The following is a 22,081-nucleotide window of genomic DNA, read 5'->3' as shown; positions in this document are numbered from 1 at the left end:
TCCACACATAGTGCTTCTTGGCTGCTCTTGGCTTTCTTGACTTTTACCTTTGTTCTCTGTTCTATTATTACTTTAGAGGACCCCTGGTTGAAAATTTTAAAGCCTAAAATTCTAATTTTTTAATTAATTCTAAGTTGTTTTTTTATCACATTCATGAACAGTGATTACCTACATTCAACCTGATACACCATACATAAGTTCATGTAGCACTTTCAATTAAGTGCTTTTCTGCACGTATCTTGTTTTTGAGTCACACAGGTAGGAAAAGTAACACCATGGATGTTAGATGTCATTTTTTAAATGACAAAACTGAATCTCGAAAGTTTTGCCTCTGGAAATTTTCAACTTTTTGGACTAGATTGGAGCAGTGCTAGGTCCTATGAATACCCTTCTGCTCAGTTGTTTTACTTATGTCTCAATCCTTTCACTTATGTCAGTTTTCAGTCAAGGCTCTACAAATTGAAACAAGTTTTTATGCCATAAGGGGATTCCCAGGTGGTGCTAGTGATAAAAATTCTGCCTGCTAATGCCAGAGTCGCAAGAGGTGCAGGTTCGATCCCTGAGTCAGGAAGATCCTCTGGACTAGGAAATGGCAACCCACTTCAGTATTCTTGCCTGGAAAGTTCCATGAGCAGAGGAGCCTGGCGGGTTACAGTCCATGGTGTTGCAAAGAGTCAGCCCTGACTGAGCAATGGAGCACAGCACACACACATTGTTCCATAAGGGTGACGCTGTCACAAAATGTAAGATGGTGTGATCACTCAACCTGGAGCAGACATCCTGGAATGTGAAGTCAAGTGGGCCTTAGAAAGTATCACTATGAACAAAGCTAGTGGAGGTGATGGAATTCCAGTTGAGCTAATTCAGATCCTAAAAGATGATGCTGTGAAAGTACTACACTCAGTATGTCAGCAAATTTGGAAAACTCAGCAGTGGCCACAGAACTGGAAAATGTCAGTTTTCATTCCAATCCCAAAGAAAGGCAATGCCAAAGAATGCTCAAACTATTACACAGTTGCTAAACTGCAAAATTCTGAAAGAGATAGGAATATCAGACCACCTGACGTGCCTCTTGAGAAACCTGTACGCAGGTCTGGATGCAACAGTTAGAACTGGACATGGAACAACAGACTGGTTCCAAATAGGAAAAGGAGTATGTCAAGGCTGTATATTGTCACTCTGCTTATTTAACATATATGCAGAATACATCATGAGAAACACTGGGCTGGAGGAAGCACAAGTTGGAATCAAGAATGCTGGGAGAAATATCAATAACCTCAGATATGCAGATGACACCACCCTTATGGCAGAAAGTAAAGAAGAACTAAAGAGCCTCTTGATGAAAGTGAAAGAGGAGACTGAAAAAATTGGCTTAAAAATCAACATTCAGAAAACAAAGATCATCGCATCCAGTCCCATCACTTCATGGCAAATATGGGGAAACAGTGGCTGACTATTTTTCTCGTCTCCAATATCACTGCAGATGATGATTGCAGACATGAAATTAAAAGACGCTTACTCCTTGGAAGGAAATTTGTGACCAACGTGGACAGCACATTAAAAAGCAGAGACATTACTTTGTTGACAGATGTCGGTCTAGTCAAGGCTATGGTTTTTCCAGTAGTCATGTATGGATGTGAGAGTTGGACTATAAAGAAAGATGAGTGCCGAAGAATTGATGCTTTTGAACTGTGATGTTGGAGAAGACTCTTGAAAGTCCCTTGGACTGCAAGGAGATCCAACTAGTCCATCCTGAAGGAGATCAGTCCTGGGTGTTCATTGGAAGGACTGATGTTGAAGCTGAAACACCGATATTTCGGGCACCTGATGCGAAGAGCTGACTCATTTGAGAAGACCCTGATGTTGGGAAAGATTGAAGGCAGGAGGAGAAGGGGATGACAGAGGATGAGACGGTTGGATGGCATCACCTAGTCAATGGACATGAGTTTGGGTTAACTCCGGGAGCTGGTGATGGATAGCGAGGCCTGGCGCAGAGTCAGACACGACTGAGTGACTGAACTGAACTGTTTAAGATACTTCAACATAACACAGTTAATATGTCTACATTAAGCGACATAATATACACCATTGTCCTGTGTAATGGCTTTGATTTCATTTATAAGTGTAAGTATTCCTTTATTAAATGTTGCATTCTATATTTGTTAATCTTGTCATTCTTTTTAAATCGATTGATCAAATGTGTTGTTTTTCTTTGGATGTATTCAAAAAGAGCCACTTAGTTTCTGATTGTGTCTAGGCTATACAGAAAATACTTTATTAAAGTAGTTTGCAATTCTTATAAAGATGAATACTCCAGGTAAAGATATATTTTAAAAATCTAGTAGTAAATTGCTGATTCATAGTAAAGATCCTGGCAATTAATTAATAAATGTATGAATGGACGGTTTGAAAGACATACTTTGGTACCTCTCAGATATAGATGTGACTAATATTACTTGAAAATAATTTATTAAAGTAATATACTTCAAAAAAATAAAGTAATATACTTCATACATGAGTTCATTTTAATTTTCTTTTTCTTTTTTAAGGTTTCAGCAGAGCAGCTTTACCGTTTGGGCTAGTTCGTCGAGAATTATCCTGTGAAGGTTATTCTATAGATCTGCGATGTCCAGGCAGTGATGTTATCATGATTGAGAGTGCTAATTATGGTCGGACAGACGACAAGATTTGTGATGCTGACCCATTTCAGATGGAGAATACAGACTGCTACCTCCCAGATGCCTTCAAAATTATGACTCAAAGGTAAACGTTCATGTGTTAATATCTAATTTTAGCTACAAAACCCAAATTAGTGAAAGTGTTATCGTAATTCCATACTGGATGGATACAGTCCATATCTCAGCCTATTCATTAAACCAAGTTAGGGTTTTCCCTACTAACGTTGATTTCTACTTTATATAGATTGACATATTTATACATTGACATAGATAATGACATAGAATGAATTATTATAGATTTTTTATATATCATACAATTAAGAGTAATCAAAATATAGTCTTGTTTTTTAAGACTTCAAAATTTTGAAATATTTTATAATATCAAGAATGTTTCAGTGTCTGGGTCTTTAGCAGTAATCGCTCCTTAATATTTTTAATGAGTAGACTTCATTTTTCAGCAAAAATCAGCAGAATGTACACAGAATTATCATATTCCTTCTGCACATGTATGCAACTTCCCTAACCATTAACATCCCGACATCCCTTACCACAGTGTTACATTTGTTATAATAGATGAGCTCACATAGACACATCATTATCACCCAAAATCCTCAGTTTGCATTAGGGTTCACTCTTGCTGTTCTACATTCTGTGGGTTTTGAAAAATTTATAATGATCCTTATCTAACACGGCAGTATCATACAGAACATTTTGATTTAAAAATCCTGTGTCCCACCTTCTCATTCCTCCCTCCATCTGACCCCTAGCAACCACTGATCTTACTATTTTCTTACAGTTTTGCCTCCTCTAGAATGTCATATAGTTGGGATCATGCAGTTTGTAACCTTTTCAGATTGATTTCTTTCACATATGTACTTAAGTTTCCTCTATGTCTCTTCATGGCTTAATAGCTCATTTTTTTAAAGTGTTAAATAATATTCCATTGTCTGGATGTACTGCAGTTTATCCATTCACCTAATGAAGGACTTGTTGATTGCTTCCAAGTTTTGGCAATTATGAATAAAGCTTCTGTGAACATCTGTTCAGGTTTTTGTGTGGACATAAGTTTTCAGTTCATTTGGGCAAGTACCACGAAGCATGACTTGTTGGATCTTATGGTAGGAGTGTGTTTAGTTTTGTAAGAAACTGTCAAAATGTCTTTCAAAGTCACTGTACCATTTTTCATTCTCATTGACAATGAATGAAGTGTGCTCCATACCTTCAACAACAGTTATTGTTGTTAATGTTTTGCATGCCGTGAGTGCATCCCAGGTGGTTCAGTAGTAAAGAATCCTCCTGCCAATGCAGGAGACACAGGAGACATAGATTCTCTGCCTGGGTCAGGAAGATAATCTGGAGGAGGAAATGGGAAGTCACTCTTAGTATTCTTGCTTGATAGTCCATGGACCGATGAGCCTGGCAGGCTGTAGTCCATGGGGTCGCAAAGAGTCAGACACAACTGAAGCCACTTAGCCACATGCATGCAATGACATATCATGTTTAACATCTCTTAATATACTTGCTTGCCATTTATTTATGTTTATTAGTGAGGTGTCTGTTCTGGTCCTTTCCCGTTTTTAATTGTGTTGTTTTCTTATTGTTTATCTTTAAGAGATTTTTTATTTTTACTTTTTTTTTTTTTTGACTGTGCCGCAAGGCCTGCAAGATCACAGTTCCCCAACCAGGGAATGAATCCATACATTCTGCTATGGAAGCAAGGAGTGCCAACCTCTGGACCAGCAGAGAATTCCCTTTAAGAGTTTTTTTATAAATATATTTTGGATAAGAATCCTTTATTCCATATGTCTTTTGCAAATATTTCCTCTCAATCTATGACATGTATTAATGCTCAGTTTTAAAAAAGCTAACAAGATAACAACATTATGAAAGCTAAGAAAACTCAGTAGTGCTCATTCTCTCTTTTTCTTGATTGATAGATAGATAGATAGAAAATGGTGATAGTTTAGTCATCAAGTCTTATCTGGCTCTTTGTGACTCCTTGGACTACTAGGCCCCTCTATCCCAGGCAAGAATACAGGAGTGGGTAGCCATTTCCTTCTCCAGGGTATCTTCCTGACCCATGGATTGAACCTGGGTCTTGTACGTTGCAGGTGGATTCTATACTGACTGGGCCACCAGGAAAGCCAAGAGAGAAAATAGATAGATAGAGAGAATGGAAAGAAGGAAGGAAGGAAGATAGATGGAAAGAAAGAAGGAAAGAAGACAGAAAGATATTTGGTTAATATACGAAGGTTAATTTTGTGTTTTAAGATTGATGTACTGGAAAGTGTTATTAACTATAAAACATGAATGGTATCTCTTAACTGGACAGTTGCCTTCCTACAAGTAAATAGGATATGAAAAACTGCTGCCAATGTTTATGGACTTTCTCTGCCATAACACAGATTACCTAATTCTTGGCATCTTTTTTTTTTTTGTTAAGCTTATTACTCATGGTATCTTAATTAGAGTTTTCTTATGTGTAAGATATTAAAAAAAGATTTAGTTATGACTGATCTAAGACAGTAATATCCAGCAGTTCCTGTTATTTAGAACATAAAAACTCTGACGGAAAACAAGTTTGACAGAATTTGTTATACATTATTGATTTTGGATTTTTTAAGAAAAAATACTAGGAAAACCCATTATCTTTCTGTTCAAAGCCTTTACTCTCTCCTCCTGACTCTTTTCCTCCACTGAAAACAATCTTTTGTCCAGTAGCTTATATGTTTATCTACCTTAAAAGTAGAACAGTAGATTTTTGGGGACTGATCAGTGTAGGCACAATGAAAACATCCAAATATGATAACAGCAACGAAGGAAATAATAGAAAAACTATTTTAAAAAAATCCAGTCCCTAAGAATATGGGTACAAATTGCTGTAAAGTCTCTAATTTCATACAGAATCCATATTAACATATTTTTATTGATAACACATTATAGTAAGTAGGTTTTTTGTTAATGTTGATACTGATCAAGGTATTTTTAATAAATAAGAGAATATATAATACTTTTGAAAGATTTCCATCAAAATGTTTTTATGTTTAGTTTGTAAAGGGTAATTATTTAAAAGAGGTAAAATCTTATTTGTACAAACGGCACTGGATAAATGTTACTTTTTTTTTTTTTTTTTTTTTTTGCAGAAAAGTCCTTTATAGACTATGTTAGATTTGAAATCTAGCTTGTGAAACAAATTGCAAAACATAATTTACCTTTGAAAGAATGAATTCTGTGCTCCAATAAGATAGTAGTAGAACAATTTGCACATAGTATATCAAAAATTGGGAACCGCCTATATTAGGTGGACATTTACATGTTGATCCTACTGTTCAGTGGTAGTGATATGAGATGAACATCTAAAATTAGGCCAGAGAGAAATAGGAAATGAGAAACGATTATGTATAATTACCTGTTTTTATTAGACTGACAGGCAAAAAGCAGTGGGAGTTAGTACAAAGAGAATCTGAAAGACCTGGCCCTGAGGAATTGCACATTGTAGGTAACTTTTGTTTATGAGTTTATTCATTTAAATACATGGTTGAGTATCTAGCACAGCGCATAAGCCTTATCCTACTTCTTAATATAAATATAATGACGTTATAGTAGATGTACAAAATAAGATAGCAAGTAATTTTCATTGTTTTAGTCTTCTTTGATGGTTGAGCGTTTTTCTCTAGTTGTGGCAAGCAGGAGCTACTCTTTAGTTGCAGTGCATGGGCCTCTCATTTCAGTGGCTTCTCTTGTTGCAGAGAACAGGCTCTAGAACATGGGCTCAGTAGTTGTGGCATATGAATTTAGTTGTCCTGTGGCGTGTGGAATCTCCCTGGAACAGAGATCGAACCCATGTCTCCTGCATTGGCAGGCAAATTGTTTACCACTAAGCCACCAGGAAAACCCTTGATGACACAGTTTAAAGGAACTAAAGTTTGTGCATATTTAAATCCTGTGAAAGCATACTGCTGTTCCCTTGTTAGGAAAATTTCTGATCAATTTATGGTGTGTTAGTGAAAATAAAGAGTTCTAACACTGCCTGTAGCAACTCTATTTTTAAATTGCTTTATTATATTAGTGGCTTTATAATTATGTAATCAACACAGTGACGATTTAAATGTTAACTTTTTATTGACAAGGAATACAGTGTTGTTTTAAATAATGAGTTTCACAGTGGTAATTTATCAGTACTCCATTTTGTGTATGTTAGATTAAAAACCCTAAAGGAAGTCTCCCATATCTGACTTACATAGTTTCAAATAACTGTAAGAAAAATAGGTAGACAGTATTTTTGCAACTGAATTATTACAGAATAATTATTGACTATGTAGAATACTTGTCCCTTTTTAAAGATATCCTTTCAGTATTTACAAATAACATAAGAGCTTTTTCACCAAATCCTAATAATTTGGCAAAACTTTTCCATTTATAATCATCAAAAGATATGTTAATAATTTTAAAAATCAGACTTTTTTTCTTTAATGTAGGAAATTCCTTTTTGGAAAGATTAAATAAAAGCACTAGATTTTTTTCTGTTGTATTTGAAACTCCCCACTTTTTGTGTATAGTAATAGATAACACAGAAATTTCTATACCATGAGAATGTGTATATATTTTACTTCAAGGCTTTCCTACCTCGCTTCCTCATTGTTATCACTTCATCAGTTGAGTCAACTAAATAAATACATTTATAATTCTTTGTGGTAAAAGTATTAATAATTGTTATTTATTCTCCATTTTATATTTCCTGCTTATTTAAAACTATGCAACCAAGGCTTTTTTTGTAACTGATTCTATTATCTTTTAAATGTATTGAATGGCTCATCCTGAAAAGTAAGAAATGAAACTCTTTCCTAAATGATATATTTTTAATACTCTATCAAATAATTACCATTAGAGATAAATTTTAGCACTCTTTAAAGATAATTGTTGTGAGTTCACTTAAATATGAAATAGTTTCAACACTTTGAATTCATTAAGGCAAATTAAAAAAACCCTCTTACTACTCATCAAATACTCTGAAGTATTTGATGAATAAGTAAATTAGAATTTTGCTAAAAATAGTGTTTGTAGCATTGGGTAAAATCTAGTTAAAGTGATGTGCTAAATTTGTTTCTAAGTTACTCTTCTGTTTTTGTTTATAACTGTCTCTCTTCATTTCTTCACTCTAAGAATTTGCCAGTTCTCTTCCAGGTCGTCTATTGCCTTAGTTTATGGTTTGCAGTTGCCCTTAACGTTTGTTATAACACTCTGGTCAACAGATCTGAAAGTGAGAAAGCATGTAAATGTTTACTGCATTTTTAAAAAATAATAAATGCTATGTTAATGGGCATAGGTAGGTTCAGTTTTTCCGAGTCTGAACTCATACTATCAGATGTACATCAGTGTACCTTTCTCATTGCAAAGAGGTTCTATAAAATAATCTGTACTGCCCTCAAGAAGATGGTAAAAATATTCCTCAGTTTTTCCCTATGGTGGGAAAGGTATATTTTGGGTAGTTGATTCCAAGATAAGCCCTTTTGTTTGGTGGAAATAGCCCAAGGAAAGTAAAATAGTGCCCTAGGCTTAGGTAACTAGCCAATAATTTTTAAGCCCACTTACGGATACCAACTGGATAGAACCTCATAGAACTACAGTAGGTTTCTTATTAAATAAAACTGATTATATTTTTGGTTGTTAAACTACCAATTTAAATTTCTCTAAGTTGGGAAACATGGTGGAATATAAATAAGTAGTTAAGTGATCCATCCATAAATAAGTAGTTGTGAATAAGAGTGTTGAAAGAAAAACATACAGATGAAGCAACGTAAATGTAAGGTGAATAGATGACATTACAGAAGTTATATGCAGTTGGTATGTGCAAAAGCTCTAGAGAACCCCTGCACTTAAGGGGAAAAGGTAAAGGTACCATCTAGGAAATCAGAATGAGAACAGGAGGGTAATGTCTCATAAGGTAGCACTAAAGTATAAGAAGGATTCATTTTTTCCCTTATTGATGCTGAAGAATTTTATTCTACTTAGTTTAAATAAAAGAACATATTAGGATTTTCAGGATAGGAAAGTTTCAGGATGGAAATCAACAAAGCAGCATTCAGCCTTGCATAGACCAGAAGAATTAGGTACTACTCTACAGTCACAGACATCCAGGAAAGGAATAAACACTAGATTAATGAAGTAGGAGTACAGTTCAGAGATTTTTAACTTAAGGGGAAAAAGTCTAGCTTTTTGAACGTGGGAACAATTTAATAAATTAAGTAAGAGACAAAATTAATTTCAGAGCCTAGATCTTGTCTAAAAAGTTTGGGATGATGAAAGTAAGCTTGATGAGTAGAGACCAAGTTAATGTATTCCCATCCTGTACACCATTCAATAACTTCTGTATCCTTGAATTTTCTTCTTCTAAACTTTCCAATGCCCCAGCCTATTATCTTCAAATATGTTAATTACATTTTTGACTTTGTAAATCCAATAGCAGTTCAAGCAGTGGTGATTTCTTGTGTGCCCGAGCATATAACAGGTGTCATTTTATATATATGTCCATTACTTTTTTGTTTTCTGTTCCATGATTCTTTATGTTACAGTAGGTCATAGAATGAGAATGAAAAAATGCGCACATTGACTTTTTCACCTCTCTTCTTGCCATGAAGCAGGACACACAACTAGGGACCCTTTTTATGAAGGAAAAAACATAGGCCATTGCTTCTATTTTAAGAGAGTTATTGAATAACAGATTGCTGGAACTGCTGAGAAATTTGGGACTCATCATACTGTAGTTCTCTCATTTCAGTCTGAAAGTCAACTGTCATTGCAGTCAAAGCACTCATTCACATTTGTAGCACATATATTCTCCTCACTTATTTTTATAATATCTTTGGGAAGAAATGGGCAATATGATACCCTCTTTTTACTTTGTGAACCTTGGAAAAGGTTGAACTATTGGTCTCAGAGGCTGAAACCTCAAAGTATCTATACCTGGAACCTCATTAATATCTTAGTTGCATGAAAATTGATTTTTAAATAATATTTAATAATCATTTTAAGATAATTCTATTATCTAGGTTTTGTATATATATTTCTATTATTTTCAAGTATACTAACAGATACTAAATGTGTATAAAATATTTAAAGAAAGGAGATACTTAAATGCATGCACAGATCCCCACAAAACCCTCGTATGACAACTGATGGATGTTAGAAGATTCTCAGAAGTTAAGCAAGAAAATTCATTAAATTCCAGTTGCAATTCTACAAGTGTTCTCTGGCTAACTTCATGATTAAATATTTCAGCCTAGGCATGTTCTCCTTGACGTAAAACGCTTTCCAATTTTATACTGATGGTTCAGTCCTTATAAAGAAACTTTATGTCCAAGGCAGAGGTATATGAAGGAGGTTTTATTTAATTCTTTGTTCCCTGATCTCTTTATAGGTATCAATAAACTTAAAACCTGTCTAATATATTTATATCCCTTTCATATTAATTTTTAGTGGGAAAAATTAGCTCAATCTGCCTTATCTAATTTGATGTTTTATAATATTTTAGGGGTGGGCATATTTTATTTTTATATTATTATCCATACTTGCTAGTCAGGGGTACCCTGACTTGCTTAGTGTATTTATCTCTTGCTTAGTGTATTTATTCAGTGCACCTATTCATTCTCATAGGGTTTAAGCCTGCATTTTTGAGAAACTGCAGTCTTACTTTTATGCTGTTTATCCCAAGTGTTTTTATCTACCTGTGGTGTCAGGTTTATCAACCATTTGTCCATTAAGATAAAATGCATCTGGGGAAAAATAAATAAATCAAATACTACTAACTCATCTATGTGATATATTTAAGTTATTTTCTGTTGAGTGATGGATTTGCGCTAATTCTTTCTCTCTTGGCTTAATTTGTTTTAAGACAACTAACTGGAATTACAAGCACCTCTCTTTGTCCAAGGATTGGGAGGTTACAGTACAAACTCTTGAACCGTAGTAGAGTAAATAACCATTAAAGCTGTTATTGATAACGTTAATTGGACACATACTTTGCCTGTCACTTACTGATGGCCATTTAAACCAAAGCACTCATTATAGAAAGGAAAGACTATTGGCAATAATAAACTTGAACCATATTAAACATTCACATTTAGTGTGCAAAAAAGACTAGTAAAATGGCTTAGAAGACAAATCATCTAAATATCCCTTATGACCTTGCTTATAAAATGTAGGAGAAAGGAACAGTGTCACATCCAAGATTCTGCCCTACAGAGTCCTCGTTTCTTCTTTTAAGGTGAAAATTGTAAAATAATTCTATTGGATAATGAAGACTGAGAGTAAAAGTGAACTTCTGGTTTTATTGGTACTACTTCCCTGTAGCTCTCAAATGGTAAAGAATCTACCTGCCATGCAGGAGACCAGGGTTTGATCCCTGGGTTGGGAAGTTCTTCTGGGGAAGGGAATGGCAATCCACTCCAGTATTCTTGTCTGTAGAATCCCATAGACATAGAAGCCTGGCAGGCTGCAGTCCATGGGTTCTCAAAAGAGTCAGACACAACTGAGTGACTAATACACACTCACACGGGTAATATATGGATTTTACTCTACGTATTGTTGGTCAAGAAAGCCAGAATCATTTTCTCTATGGACACTACATTACTGATCTTAAGAATTTCCTAAGGATTTATTCAGTGAAATTAAGAGCCTTAAATAATACCATAAGAATTTGAGTTTAATTTGATTTTTGGACAGATACTGGTTAGATGAAAGATAGGGATGATAGTTTTTAAAAGTAAAGACATATCTCATTTAAATTCTGGTGTTTCTATTTTTGAAACTAAAGTGGAGAGGTGAATAAATAAAAGTAAATGTGAACATCCATTTGATGTAGATTTTATTTTAGTAATCTTTTCATAATCTTATTTATTCTAGCTTTCTCATTTGAAAGATTAGTTTGTGAATGAGATGATAGTGGCATTTCAGTAATACATGTAGAATCATATATCTTGTAGATTTTTACTCTTTAAGAGCATTCTCTCATACACTAAACTTTGGTTTCTATTTAAAAGGTAAATTTAAACAAATTAATTTATTAATTGACAGAAACCAAGTGTAATTCAGCATTATGTTGCTAAAATGTTCTGGCCAATGAAATGTTAAGTAACTAGATGAACGCATACTAAATCTGCTTACACAAGACTTATTTTCAAATACCCATTTGAGTAGTTTGTAAAAGTATGATTTATTTTTATTGTGTATCTGGTTTCTGAAGTCAAACGTCTAGTATCAGTGTATAAATATGGATTATAAAAATCCATAAAAGAATAAAACTTATAAAAAGAGTTTAGTTTTTGAGCAAATAAAAATTGATATTTAATCACAGTTATAAAGAAAATACCACTCCAGTACTCTTGGCTGGAAAATCCCATGGACAGAGGAGCCTGGTAGGCTGCAGTCCATGGGGTTGCTAAGAGTCAGACATGACTGAATGACTTCACTCTCACTTTTCAATTTCTTCTCCTATGAAAAACTAATAGATAAATGCTACTTAATTGTGATATATTGCATATTTTCTACCAGTATAAGAAATGAAATATTATGATTGCAAGTTTACTTAAGAATTTGGAATTATTTATTTTATACAATTCATATTGGCATTTTTATTACCAGTTAATAAATTTATATATTCATTGAAGCTATGGAATAGTTCCACTGTTTGAAAGTATGCTGTTTATTATTTTATACATTTAATTATGTCATAATAACAAAACATAATTTTGAGTAAAGTTGAGAATTTTCCATTTTTATAATTTCTTTTTACTTTACTGAAGTTTCTAATTAAGTTGAAAAAGTTAGCTATATGTTATTTGGTAGAGAAATATTTTTATTTGCTTGTTTACCATAGATCCTTGTTTTATTTTCTTACTAGCAGTTTAACTGCTTGACTTTGCCACATCAAAAACATAGCAATTGTGAGTTGTTATCATTCAGTTGTTCAATTGTTTAAAAACAGCTAAACTATCCTTTATTATGGCCCCATTAATTTTCCATATGTTATATAATGAGATTGCACACCTATACTATATTAATAGTAACAGGAAACACCAGAACGGATATTTACTTTGTATATTTCCTAAGGATATTTATTGTGGGTAATTAGATTTCTAATAGCATTTTACTAATATTTATGTCTTAAATATTTTAGAGTCTTAAATCCTTTTTACTATTTTCTTCAGATATCTTTTTAGCAGTGTAGTTAGGATTTTTAGTGCTGTTTTTTATTTCATAATTAAGATGAGAACTAGTATCTCTCAGATGTTTCTAGATAAAATCTAGTTTTTAAGTAATACAAAGAAGTGAGCAATTCTGTAATCTTAATATCTATTTCCTCTAAACCAGTCAAGTGTATGGTGTAGCTAATGTGTGTTGCAATTCTCTCAGTATTTTTTGTCATAAAGACATAGTTTTCTTCAATAAAAGACATGGTTTTCAACCAATAAAGACATGGTTTCAGAATGCCCCTTGGCCTTGAAGAGAATGTCTGAAATGAGAGTCCCTCTATATAAGTTGTCGATTTCAAGACACCTTTCTGTTTTTCAGACTTCTTAATGAAGTCATCTGTAATTTGTGAAAATAGTACTGTTTCTAAAGGTAGATTTTCCATTAATCTCTTAATGAATCTTAAATGTCAGAGCACTTTATTTTCACAGGCCTCTTACATGACATTCTTAGGGTCCCAAGCAACATGCTCACAGGGTCACGTTTTTGAAAATTTTGCTGAAGTATGGTATTTAAACACAATCTTTTAAGGTTTTGATTTCATCCTCTGACTTCTCTGTTGTAATTCTTCTCGTTTATGGTTGCTTAGGAGTACCCAAGGGTATCTGGGGATCCTGTTAAGTGTAGGTTCCATTGGTGATAAATTAGTTTGAGTTTAATGGGGTTATTTTTATGTTGTTTTCTGGACACTTCTGTGCTCATGCTGTTGCTCAGTCATGTCTGACTCTCTGTGAACCCATGGACTGTAGCCTGCCAGGCCCCTCTGTCCATGGGATTTTATAGGCAAGAATACTAGAGTTGGTTGCTATTTCCACCTCCAGGTATCTTCCCAACCCTTGTGTACAGTTTAGTTTTTACTAGCTATTCTGGTGAAGAACTGGCCCCTAGAAATACTCCTGTTACTCATTATACTGTCTACTGACTGTGACATAAATGTGAAAGATCGGATCAGTTCAGTTCAGTCACTCAGTCGTGTCCGACTCTTTGTGACCCCATGGACTGTAGCATGCCAGGCTTCCCTGTCCGTCACCGACACCCAGACCCTACTCAAACTCATGTCCATCGTGTTGGTGATGCCATCCAACCATCTCATCCTCTGTCATCCCCTTCTTCTGCCTTCAGTCTTTCCCAGCATCAGGGTCTTTCCCAATGAGTCAGTTCTTTGCATCATGTGGCCAAAGTTTTGAAGTTTCACCTTCTGCATCAGTCCTTCCAAAGAATATTCAGGACTGATTTTCTTTAGGATTGACTGGTTGGATCTCATTGCAGTCCAAAGGACTCACAAGAGTGTTCTTCAACACCGCAGTTCGAAAGCATCAGTTCTTCAGCGCTCAGCTTTCTTTATAGTCAACTCTCACATCCATACATGACTACTGGAAAAACCATAGCTTTGACTAGACTGACTTTTGTCGGTAATGTCTTTTTTTTCCAGGGAGCAAGCATCTTTTAATTTCATGGCTGCAGTCACCATCTGCAGTGATTTTGGAGCCCAAAAAGATAAAGTCTGTCACTGTTTCCATTGTTTCCCCATCTATTTGCCATGAAGTGATGGGACTGGATGCCATGATCTTAGTTTTCTGAATGTTGAGTTTTAAGTCAACTTTTTCACTCTCCTCTTTCACTTTCATCAAGAGGCTCTTTGGTTCTTCTTCACCAAAAGTGGAAGGTCAGATATCATATTACAATTTGAATGTGTCCTATGGAACCTATATGTCAGGTGGTAGAGGTATAGTGTTTAAAATGTATGAAATCAAAAGCTACACTATAAAATTCTTTTACTCATTAAATGTGTAAAACGGCGGGCGGGAGATTTGGTTCTTATTGATAACTAATCAAAACTGAAGTTCTTTCCTATATATTCTTGGTGATTTATATACAGAACATAGAGAACAGATCAAAGGTAGTATGTATAATTATAAATGCACCATACTGTTCTCCCTTTTTAATGAGTATCGTATGAAACAAAATCTATCAGAATACTTGTGTTTGTGGAGCACAGACTATAGCATTTCAATGAATATGAGCACATTGTAGGTGTTTACCTAATGTATCCAAACCATTAATAATAAAAAATAAATTTTGATCAGCTGTTTAGGTGGAAAAGCAAAATTATAGAAAGTAATACTATGAAATTGTGAAGAGACATTCCTGAGATACTTGGTGAAAAAAATATTAAGGAAAGTATAGTAAATGAATGGAAAGCAATTAAATTATTAAAATGTTATTTTAGTTTTTTGTGGTTTGTTACTGTGATACTTGTGTAGACTTTTAAAAATTAGTGATGTTTGTTGTGCTTACCCTTTTTTTCCTAAGTAATTATTCACTGTGGTACTGTATTTTCTACTTGTAATTTTTTTCTTAAAGTGGTAACCCTGTTTTACAAGCTGTAGACCTTATATAACTTGAATCCAATTCTACTATTTTTATTTATAATGTGTTACTAGAAATTGGCACACTTTTCCACTATACAGTCTTAGGTTAATGTGTGCATTTCAGGATATTTATTTCTTTTTAATTGTATTTCATTTTGTCTCCTTTATATTCCAAAGATTTAGGGTTTGAAAGAAGAAAATTGAAAAGTTAAAATTTTAACAAATCAGTATTAATTTAATTAAGTAGATAACAAAATATTTATTCATTCAGTAAAAGGGCTGAGATAGGAAAACATTAACATTTTTATATTTTTTGTTAAATAAATGCTTGGTTTGAAGCATTTCTATTATAATATAAACTAAGGGAGTTTTAAGCTATATGAGGTTTAAACAAGTACTCAAGAAATTATACTAATGGGCTTTGTTTTTATATTTTCTTTCCACTGTCCCAGTTTCCCAGGTTTGGAAATTTGCTTCACCCCCACTTCCCACTCCTGTTAAAACCTTTTTGTAACAGACATTATTCTTAAATTATGATGATTTCATAGTAATCATTAAATGATTAATAATGGTTTCAGTGGATTTCTATAACATCATCAAAAATCCTTTTATAAATCAAAGGTTTCTTTTTAGTTTTACTCTCAGAACTTTTCAAAACAATACAGCAAGAGGATGGAAGAGAATTCTCAATTTTCTAGCACATTTAAAAATTTTCTCATTTTATTCCACACATTAAATTATCTTATGACACAGTCCTAAGATGTTATCATTGTTAATTAATGGAATTCTGTGTATATAATCTGAAACACTGTTTATAAGTAACTTTTGAAGTCTAGCTGCGAGTTATTATGTGGGTGAGTCTATACCTATATAATCAGGTTTATGGGTCAACATATAGATTATGGTTGTTGCAAATATATCATCTGATGCATTGGTTTAGAACCTTTGTATGTGCATTTCTGTTTCTTTCAACCCTTGACAAGTAGACCTTTATTAAGCTGTGATGATTACTGAATATGAAATGTAACCAAGATTATTTTAATTCAAATATAATTTAAATATTCATCAAAGAGAAGTTATGCTTGAGACTGACAGAGACTATTAACATCAAAAAATATAATTAACTGCATTGGGTATCATGAAGCAGAGTTAGCCAAATAGCCGAGAGGTCTAATTGCTCTAGAGTTTGAGAAGCAATGGTTTTATTTTATGCTGTAGCTGTGGAATTAATAGTAATGTGGTTTCCTATGTGGGCCAATTAAAAACTGCCTGTTAAGGTTCATTGCTCCATAGGAAACCCATTGAATATCGCTTAGTAAACAGGATTGACATATCAGTGTGTACAAGAAGATAAAATACAATAAAAACCATGAAAATGGGAAGTGGTAGTAAAAGAACTGTTTTTGCAAACAGCCCATTAAGCTCTTTACAATTATAGCATCGCAGTGGATGTTATGGTATGCCCTCCAGATTCCCGCTTCAGAGCAGGCCATTTTCCCCTGCAGCTGCCAAGGGAGCTGCCTGCTGAAGGGCTCAAAGTGAGTCCCTGCCCAGGAACTGCCATGGGCAAAAGGGACCATAAATCCTTTTCCCTGGAGGAAGTCCACTGAATGCCAGGGTGCAGAAGGTTGGTCGCCTCATGTTTGCTGCATTTTAAGACATTTCTGAAGCGCTCTCCCAACCTCAGAGCTCCCTCCCCCAGGAATTTGCTAGGCCTTTATTTGCAGCCAAATTGTACTTCTCAGACTACCTAATCCTGCTTCACATAAGGCTTCACTGACAGTTCTAAGGGCATTATAAGAGTCTCAGAGGCTGTGGCTCAAATTCTGCTTCCCGTGTTATCCAACCTAAGGAAGGTAGTAATATTAATTATAAAAACAAGTCCTATCAGCAGTATTGGTTATAGATATTAAAGAAGTCTGACAATTAAAAACTAAAATAGTTTAAAGCACATTTTAAAAATGCCCAATTCAGGTCTAAAACATGGCCTTTTACATTCTAAAGTTTATCTTTTGTCATATTGTCCTTTTTCTTTAATAAAGGTAATATTCTGACCTGTGTGATGCTATTCTGCCTTTTAGTTGAATGCAAAAGGAAAGCATTACTGATTGAACCCAGAAGATTTTTTCTTGTCCAGGATGTAGAGATGTAAAAGTGGGCAGACATTCTGATGGCATCTTGACATTAATGAGGGTGCTGAAATGGAAGAGCTAAAGGGTCAAAGATAAGAGCAGTAGCAAGATCTTCCAGTGTTTCTATTTCATAATAATGACCTCAAATATATTTAATAAACTATTATTTCTAACAAAATATGTAATGTTATGTGTGAGTATACTATTTTAAGTATTATACTACTTTTTGTAAATAAAAATAATTCTAAAACTCTGGCTATAAAATGTGCAACTTCAGATATATTTAGCTGTATTTTTTTTTAGCTGTATTTTTTGTAAGACGTTAAAATCTTAAAATAGCAGTAGATTTTAATGTTTACAATATAGTTAGGTAGACATTATGTTTTCCTGGTCATTCATTATTGAATATGCTTACCCTGTTTATATCTGTGGCCTAAGAGGGCATGTTAGCTTTCAGAAGAGCTGTGTTGCTATTTCACAGCATACAGCCCTGTACTCCCAAGCCTCTACATGGTGTTAGTGGTATTTAAAACTCTTGAGTCTAACATTTTATAGGTCATGATGAACTGAGCTTTCACAATGAACTGAGCTTTTATATAAGTTACTGATATGGTGCTAATTTAGGTTAGGAATGTTAACGGAATGGAAGCCTTCTGCCTTCAACGGTTAGAAACTTATGCAAACCACATAAATCAGTTTTACCTGATTATAGAACTGTGCTTCACTTCTGAAAATTATCTTTCATTCATTGATTTATGCTTCCAAATAATTGCTGAGTTGCGTGGTGGGCAAACTAATGTGTCAAACACTCTGAGATATTTGCGAACAATTGGTAAGAATATATATTTTTAAGTGTACACACTTATTTATGAAGTCAATACATTCTAGAATAAAGCACAGTGCTACCCATGTGGTTCAAAGATGCTTAAGGCAGATGCTCCCCTTTCCAAGATAATATAATCTGTAAAGAAGATGAGATACATACAGAAATAACTCTGATACCAGATCTCTCAGATAGCATAGTAGATTTCTAAAAACTGATAAAGGAAAGTGATGTGCAATGTAGTGAGGTAGGAAAACATTGAGGGAGTATTGAGTAGGTCTATTAAAGGAGTTACACAACTTCTGTCCTCACTTTTTAAAACTTTCTAGACCACACTGCATCTTATTAACGTTTTCCTTCCTTTGAGGTATTGTGAATTCTCTTCTTGCACTTAGACTACAGAGGAAAGGATTTTTCAAAGATGGGGTTCTTTATATATTTCTCAAAATTAAGGAATAGTTACATAAAATATTATATTTGAAATTTTAAACTCTGAAATATAGAAAATAGCACTAGTGTTTTTTAAGCCCTTCATATTGACTCTGAGAACAACGAAGTTTCACTTACAGAGAATGGTAAAACATAATTTCATATCCATATGTTTATTTTCTGCTGCTTAGATATTGTTTGGCTGTGGTATAATAAGTGTATAACTGTGCTTTCAAAATTCTGTAACTAGGGTATAGCAGCAGATAATGTCTTGTCTCACTGTTTCTAGTACCGGAACCACCAGTGGGTATAAAATTATCTTTTCCTTCCTTCCATCCTTTCTTCCTTTCTATCAGTTTAGGTATCTATCATTTATCTATCTGATTTTAGATAACTTTTTGCCTTTGTGACTGAGATGTAGCAGAGGGTCCTTGCCTTGATCTGTGCTTTTTTAGAAAACAAGCACTTTTGGTAACACACTGTAGACTGAACGCCTGTGGGTAGGTGTTCAGTTATCGGGAATGCCATCAGCAATGCCTTGTTGCTTTCTTATCAGCTACTTCCTGCTGTCAGCTTGGCACTTATTTCAATAGAAAAGGATTTGCATCAAATGTAATGCCTTATTATATACAGCTAACATGGGGTTTTTAATTGTGTAAACACAGGAGACTCCTGCAGTGATAGTCAATTTGATAAAAGGATTAGATTATGAATATTTTGTCATGATTAAAGATTAGTTCTGATTTATCAGAAGTAAGCCAGTGAAATTTGCCGTATATTTATCAGTTAGGTGAGACTCCATTAATTTTGAGAGTGTATGAACCACAGAGTATCTGCCTCTTTGTAATTCTCTGATGAATTTGATTATTTATATTCAGATTATGGGTATTAAGGATTGTTTTTAGCCTTCTGCAGCTGCTCTACTGCTAAGAGTACCCCATGAGTCTGTGGTTCCAGGCTTTTGTTTTTGTTTTTCATTTCTTGTCTTACAGAACACTTAGGTAAACATCTCTACAAAATTTCTGCAGTTTTTATTACGGTAAATGACATTAGTATGTACCAACAAGATTTTCAGTTGTTCCTTCAATTAAAAAACCCTCGGTAAAACATAGAGGAATGAGAATTCCAATTTAGGAAGTACTTATTGAGTGAGCACTTTTTGCCCTAAATAGGACTAGGCATTCCAAGGAATTTAAAAGAAGCCTAACAACATCTAACTGAGGAGATAAGACTAGGGTCCTAGAAACAGCTGAAGGCATTCATGGTATGAGAACTGATACAATGAAGTGCCTGACACTCTTTGGGGGTGTTTGAAAAAGAATATAAACAAAAACATAAGCAGTTTACAGCTCAATTTTAAACATGGAAAATACTGGTGAATTAAATAACAATTTTATGCAAAATATAGAACAGTGCCACAAAGCAGAATATGATTAATTGCCAAATTAATTATATAGACAGTTGCTGCCATAGGGAAAGGAGAGAAAGATCACTTCAGGTTCAAGTAAATGGGGAAGAATTGAATACTGTTTGGCCAGAATAGTTTACGTGCTAGCCTTCTCTAATCCTCTTCGTTAGCAGATGCTTCTTGCAAATGTGTGTTTCTTCTTTGGCTTGCATTAAGGGCATCACTGTGATTTGGAATATAGGAGTTGTTCAGACTATTAGTGTGGTGTCCTCACTTCAAAAAATGCTCTACCCTCAGAGGAAAGATTCTTCAAATGGTTCTTCCATAAGGAAAAAATAGCTCAGGAAGTGTATAGACAGTGTTTTCTGTGAGAATTCAGTTCACATGCATCTTTTTTTTTTTTTTAACATGCATCTTTTTAAAATAGAAAGAATAACACAAGGATAACAAGATTATGGTTTTTATGAGGCACAAAGTTAGACCACATAATTAATAAAAAAAGATTCATGACTTGCAGAATAATTGCATAGCATTTTGTTTTCTGAGAGTTTTCCCTTTATTGACCATTAACGCTATGTATTTCCCTGTTCTCCAGCATTAATGTATCAGTTCAGTTCATATTATTAAGATATTGCTCATTTTGCTTTTGCATCCCCTTTTTGCACAAAACATTTCTATATACTTATTTATAAACTTTATAAGTTGCATGAGCAAAATAAACTACTGTAAAATAAAAGTAATAAAAACAGTGCATTTAACTGAAAAACAAGTTTGATGAGGAAAGAATGTACTAAAAGTTGTGAAAAAATTCTTACTGAAAGAATTCATTTGGGGTAAAGAACAGCAGTGCTTTCTTGCCTCTTGATTAAAAAAAAAAATGAGCATGTATAGAATGTAGTCATTTTAATAAAAAATGAAAAAATTTTCTTGAGTCAATTTTAAATACTTCAATAAGAATTTGATTTAACTTTTGCATAAATAGTAGATTTTTAAAAGCCTACCACCAAAAGTCTTATGAATTTGTTTCTGTGCTTTCATTTTGATACATAGGAAGTTCTGTGAACATTAGCCACTGTGCTGTAATCAAAGTGAGGTCTGTAAAAGAAGAAATTTATTAGCTGTCAATTAGAGATGAATTTCTTTTATATGCAGAGATTTATAATACAGACTAAATGACATCTCATGAAACATCTTAGGAGGCAGAAAAAAATATTTATGGCATAATTTTCCTGTTTGTCAAAATCACATCTAAACCAAGGGTGTTATCTTTAAGGTGAATTTAAAATAGCAACAACAAAAATCTAGTTTACTTAGTTTTGCCCTCTAAAACTCCTTTTAGCTGCATGTTCTTTTGCATTATTTCAAACTCTAATCCTCTGAGCGGGCAATTAACAGACCAGAAAAGCCATTTGTGGAAAAGAAGAGCCATAAGGGTGAAAATATTTCTTCACGGAATGATCTTTAAGAAGTAAATAATTACAAAAGGCAAAGATTTTGGATGACCAATCTAAATCTGAGGATAATTAGAAGGAATAGAGTATAAAAATCAAAATGCTTGAAATGTACAACAATTCTCATATCATAACAAGACTAATTAAATATTTAGAAACCAAAAATCCCCTCACAATTTGAGGAAAAATAAACCATGACAAAAGGGTCTGTAACTTTGCAGATAATTAGCAAGGGTTATAGAAAGGAAAAACATCATAGATTGGCTCCAAGTCTCTGCAAGGTCATGTCTTATTATGCTGTGTCTTTTATATGGTCTGGTAACAAGTTTCTTGCTAATTTAATCTAACTAGGTCATCCCATAGTGATTTCCCATTTCCCTTGTTAAAAAAATGTGATAGTTTCTGCAAGTACAAACTATAGTAGGTTAACATTTTTATAAATAATTGCTCTTAATTGATACAGGTCACAATAATTTTTTTGAATTATTAAAAGCAGAGGTCTTGAAAAATTGGACTCAGAAGCAGTATTTTTAAAGTACT

The 22,081-nt window shown here is 33.8% G+C and overlaps 1 protein-coding gene across 10 annotated transcripts in view; it reads left to right on the top strand.

The window, feature by feature from the left end:
• The window catches only part of ADGRL2 (adhesion G protein-coupled receptor L2), a 203,017-nt gene that overhangs the window by 115,874 nt on the left and 65,062 nt on the right, over positions 1–22,081 (top strand). For all 10 annotated transcript variants that reach the window (XM_065910337.1, XM_065910346.1, XM_065910309.1 and 7 more), the window contains exon 3: positions 2,550–2,763. In XM_065910337.1, coding sequence (XP_065766409.1) covers positions 2,550–2,763 — 214 coding nt within the window. The remainder of the gene's footprint in view (positions 1–2,549; positions 2,764–22,081) is intronic.

Source organism: Muntiacus reevesi, chromosome 1, assembly GCF_963930625.1.
Source record: "Muntiacus reevesi chromosome 1, mMunRee1.1, whole genome shotgun sequence".
NCBI lineage: Eukaryota > Metazoa > Chordata > Mammalia > Artiodactyla > Cervidae > Muntiacus > Muntiacus reevesi.
The sequence above is the reverse complement of the archived record's forward strand: the minus strand, read 5'-3'. Positions and strand labels throughout refer to the sequence as shown.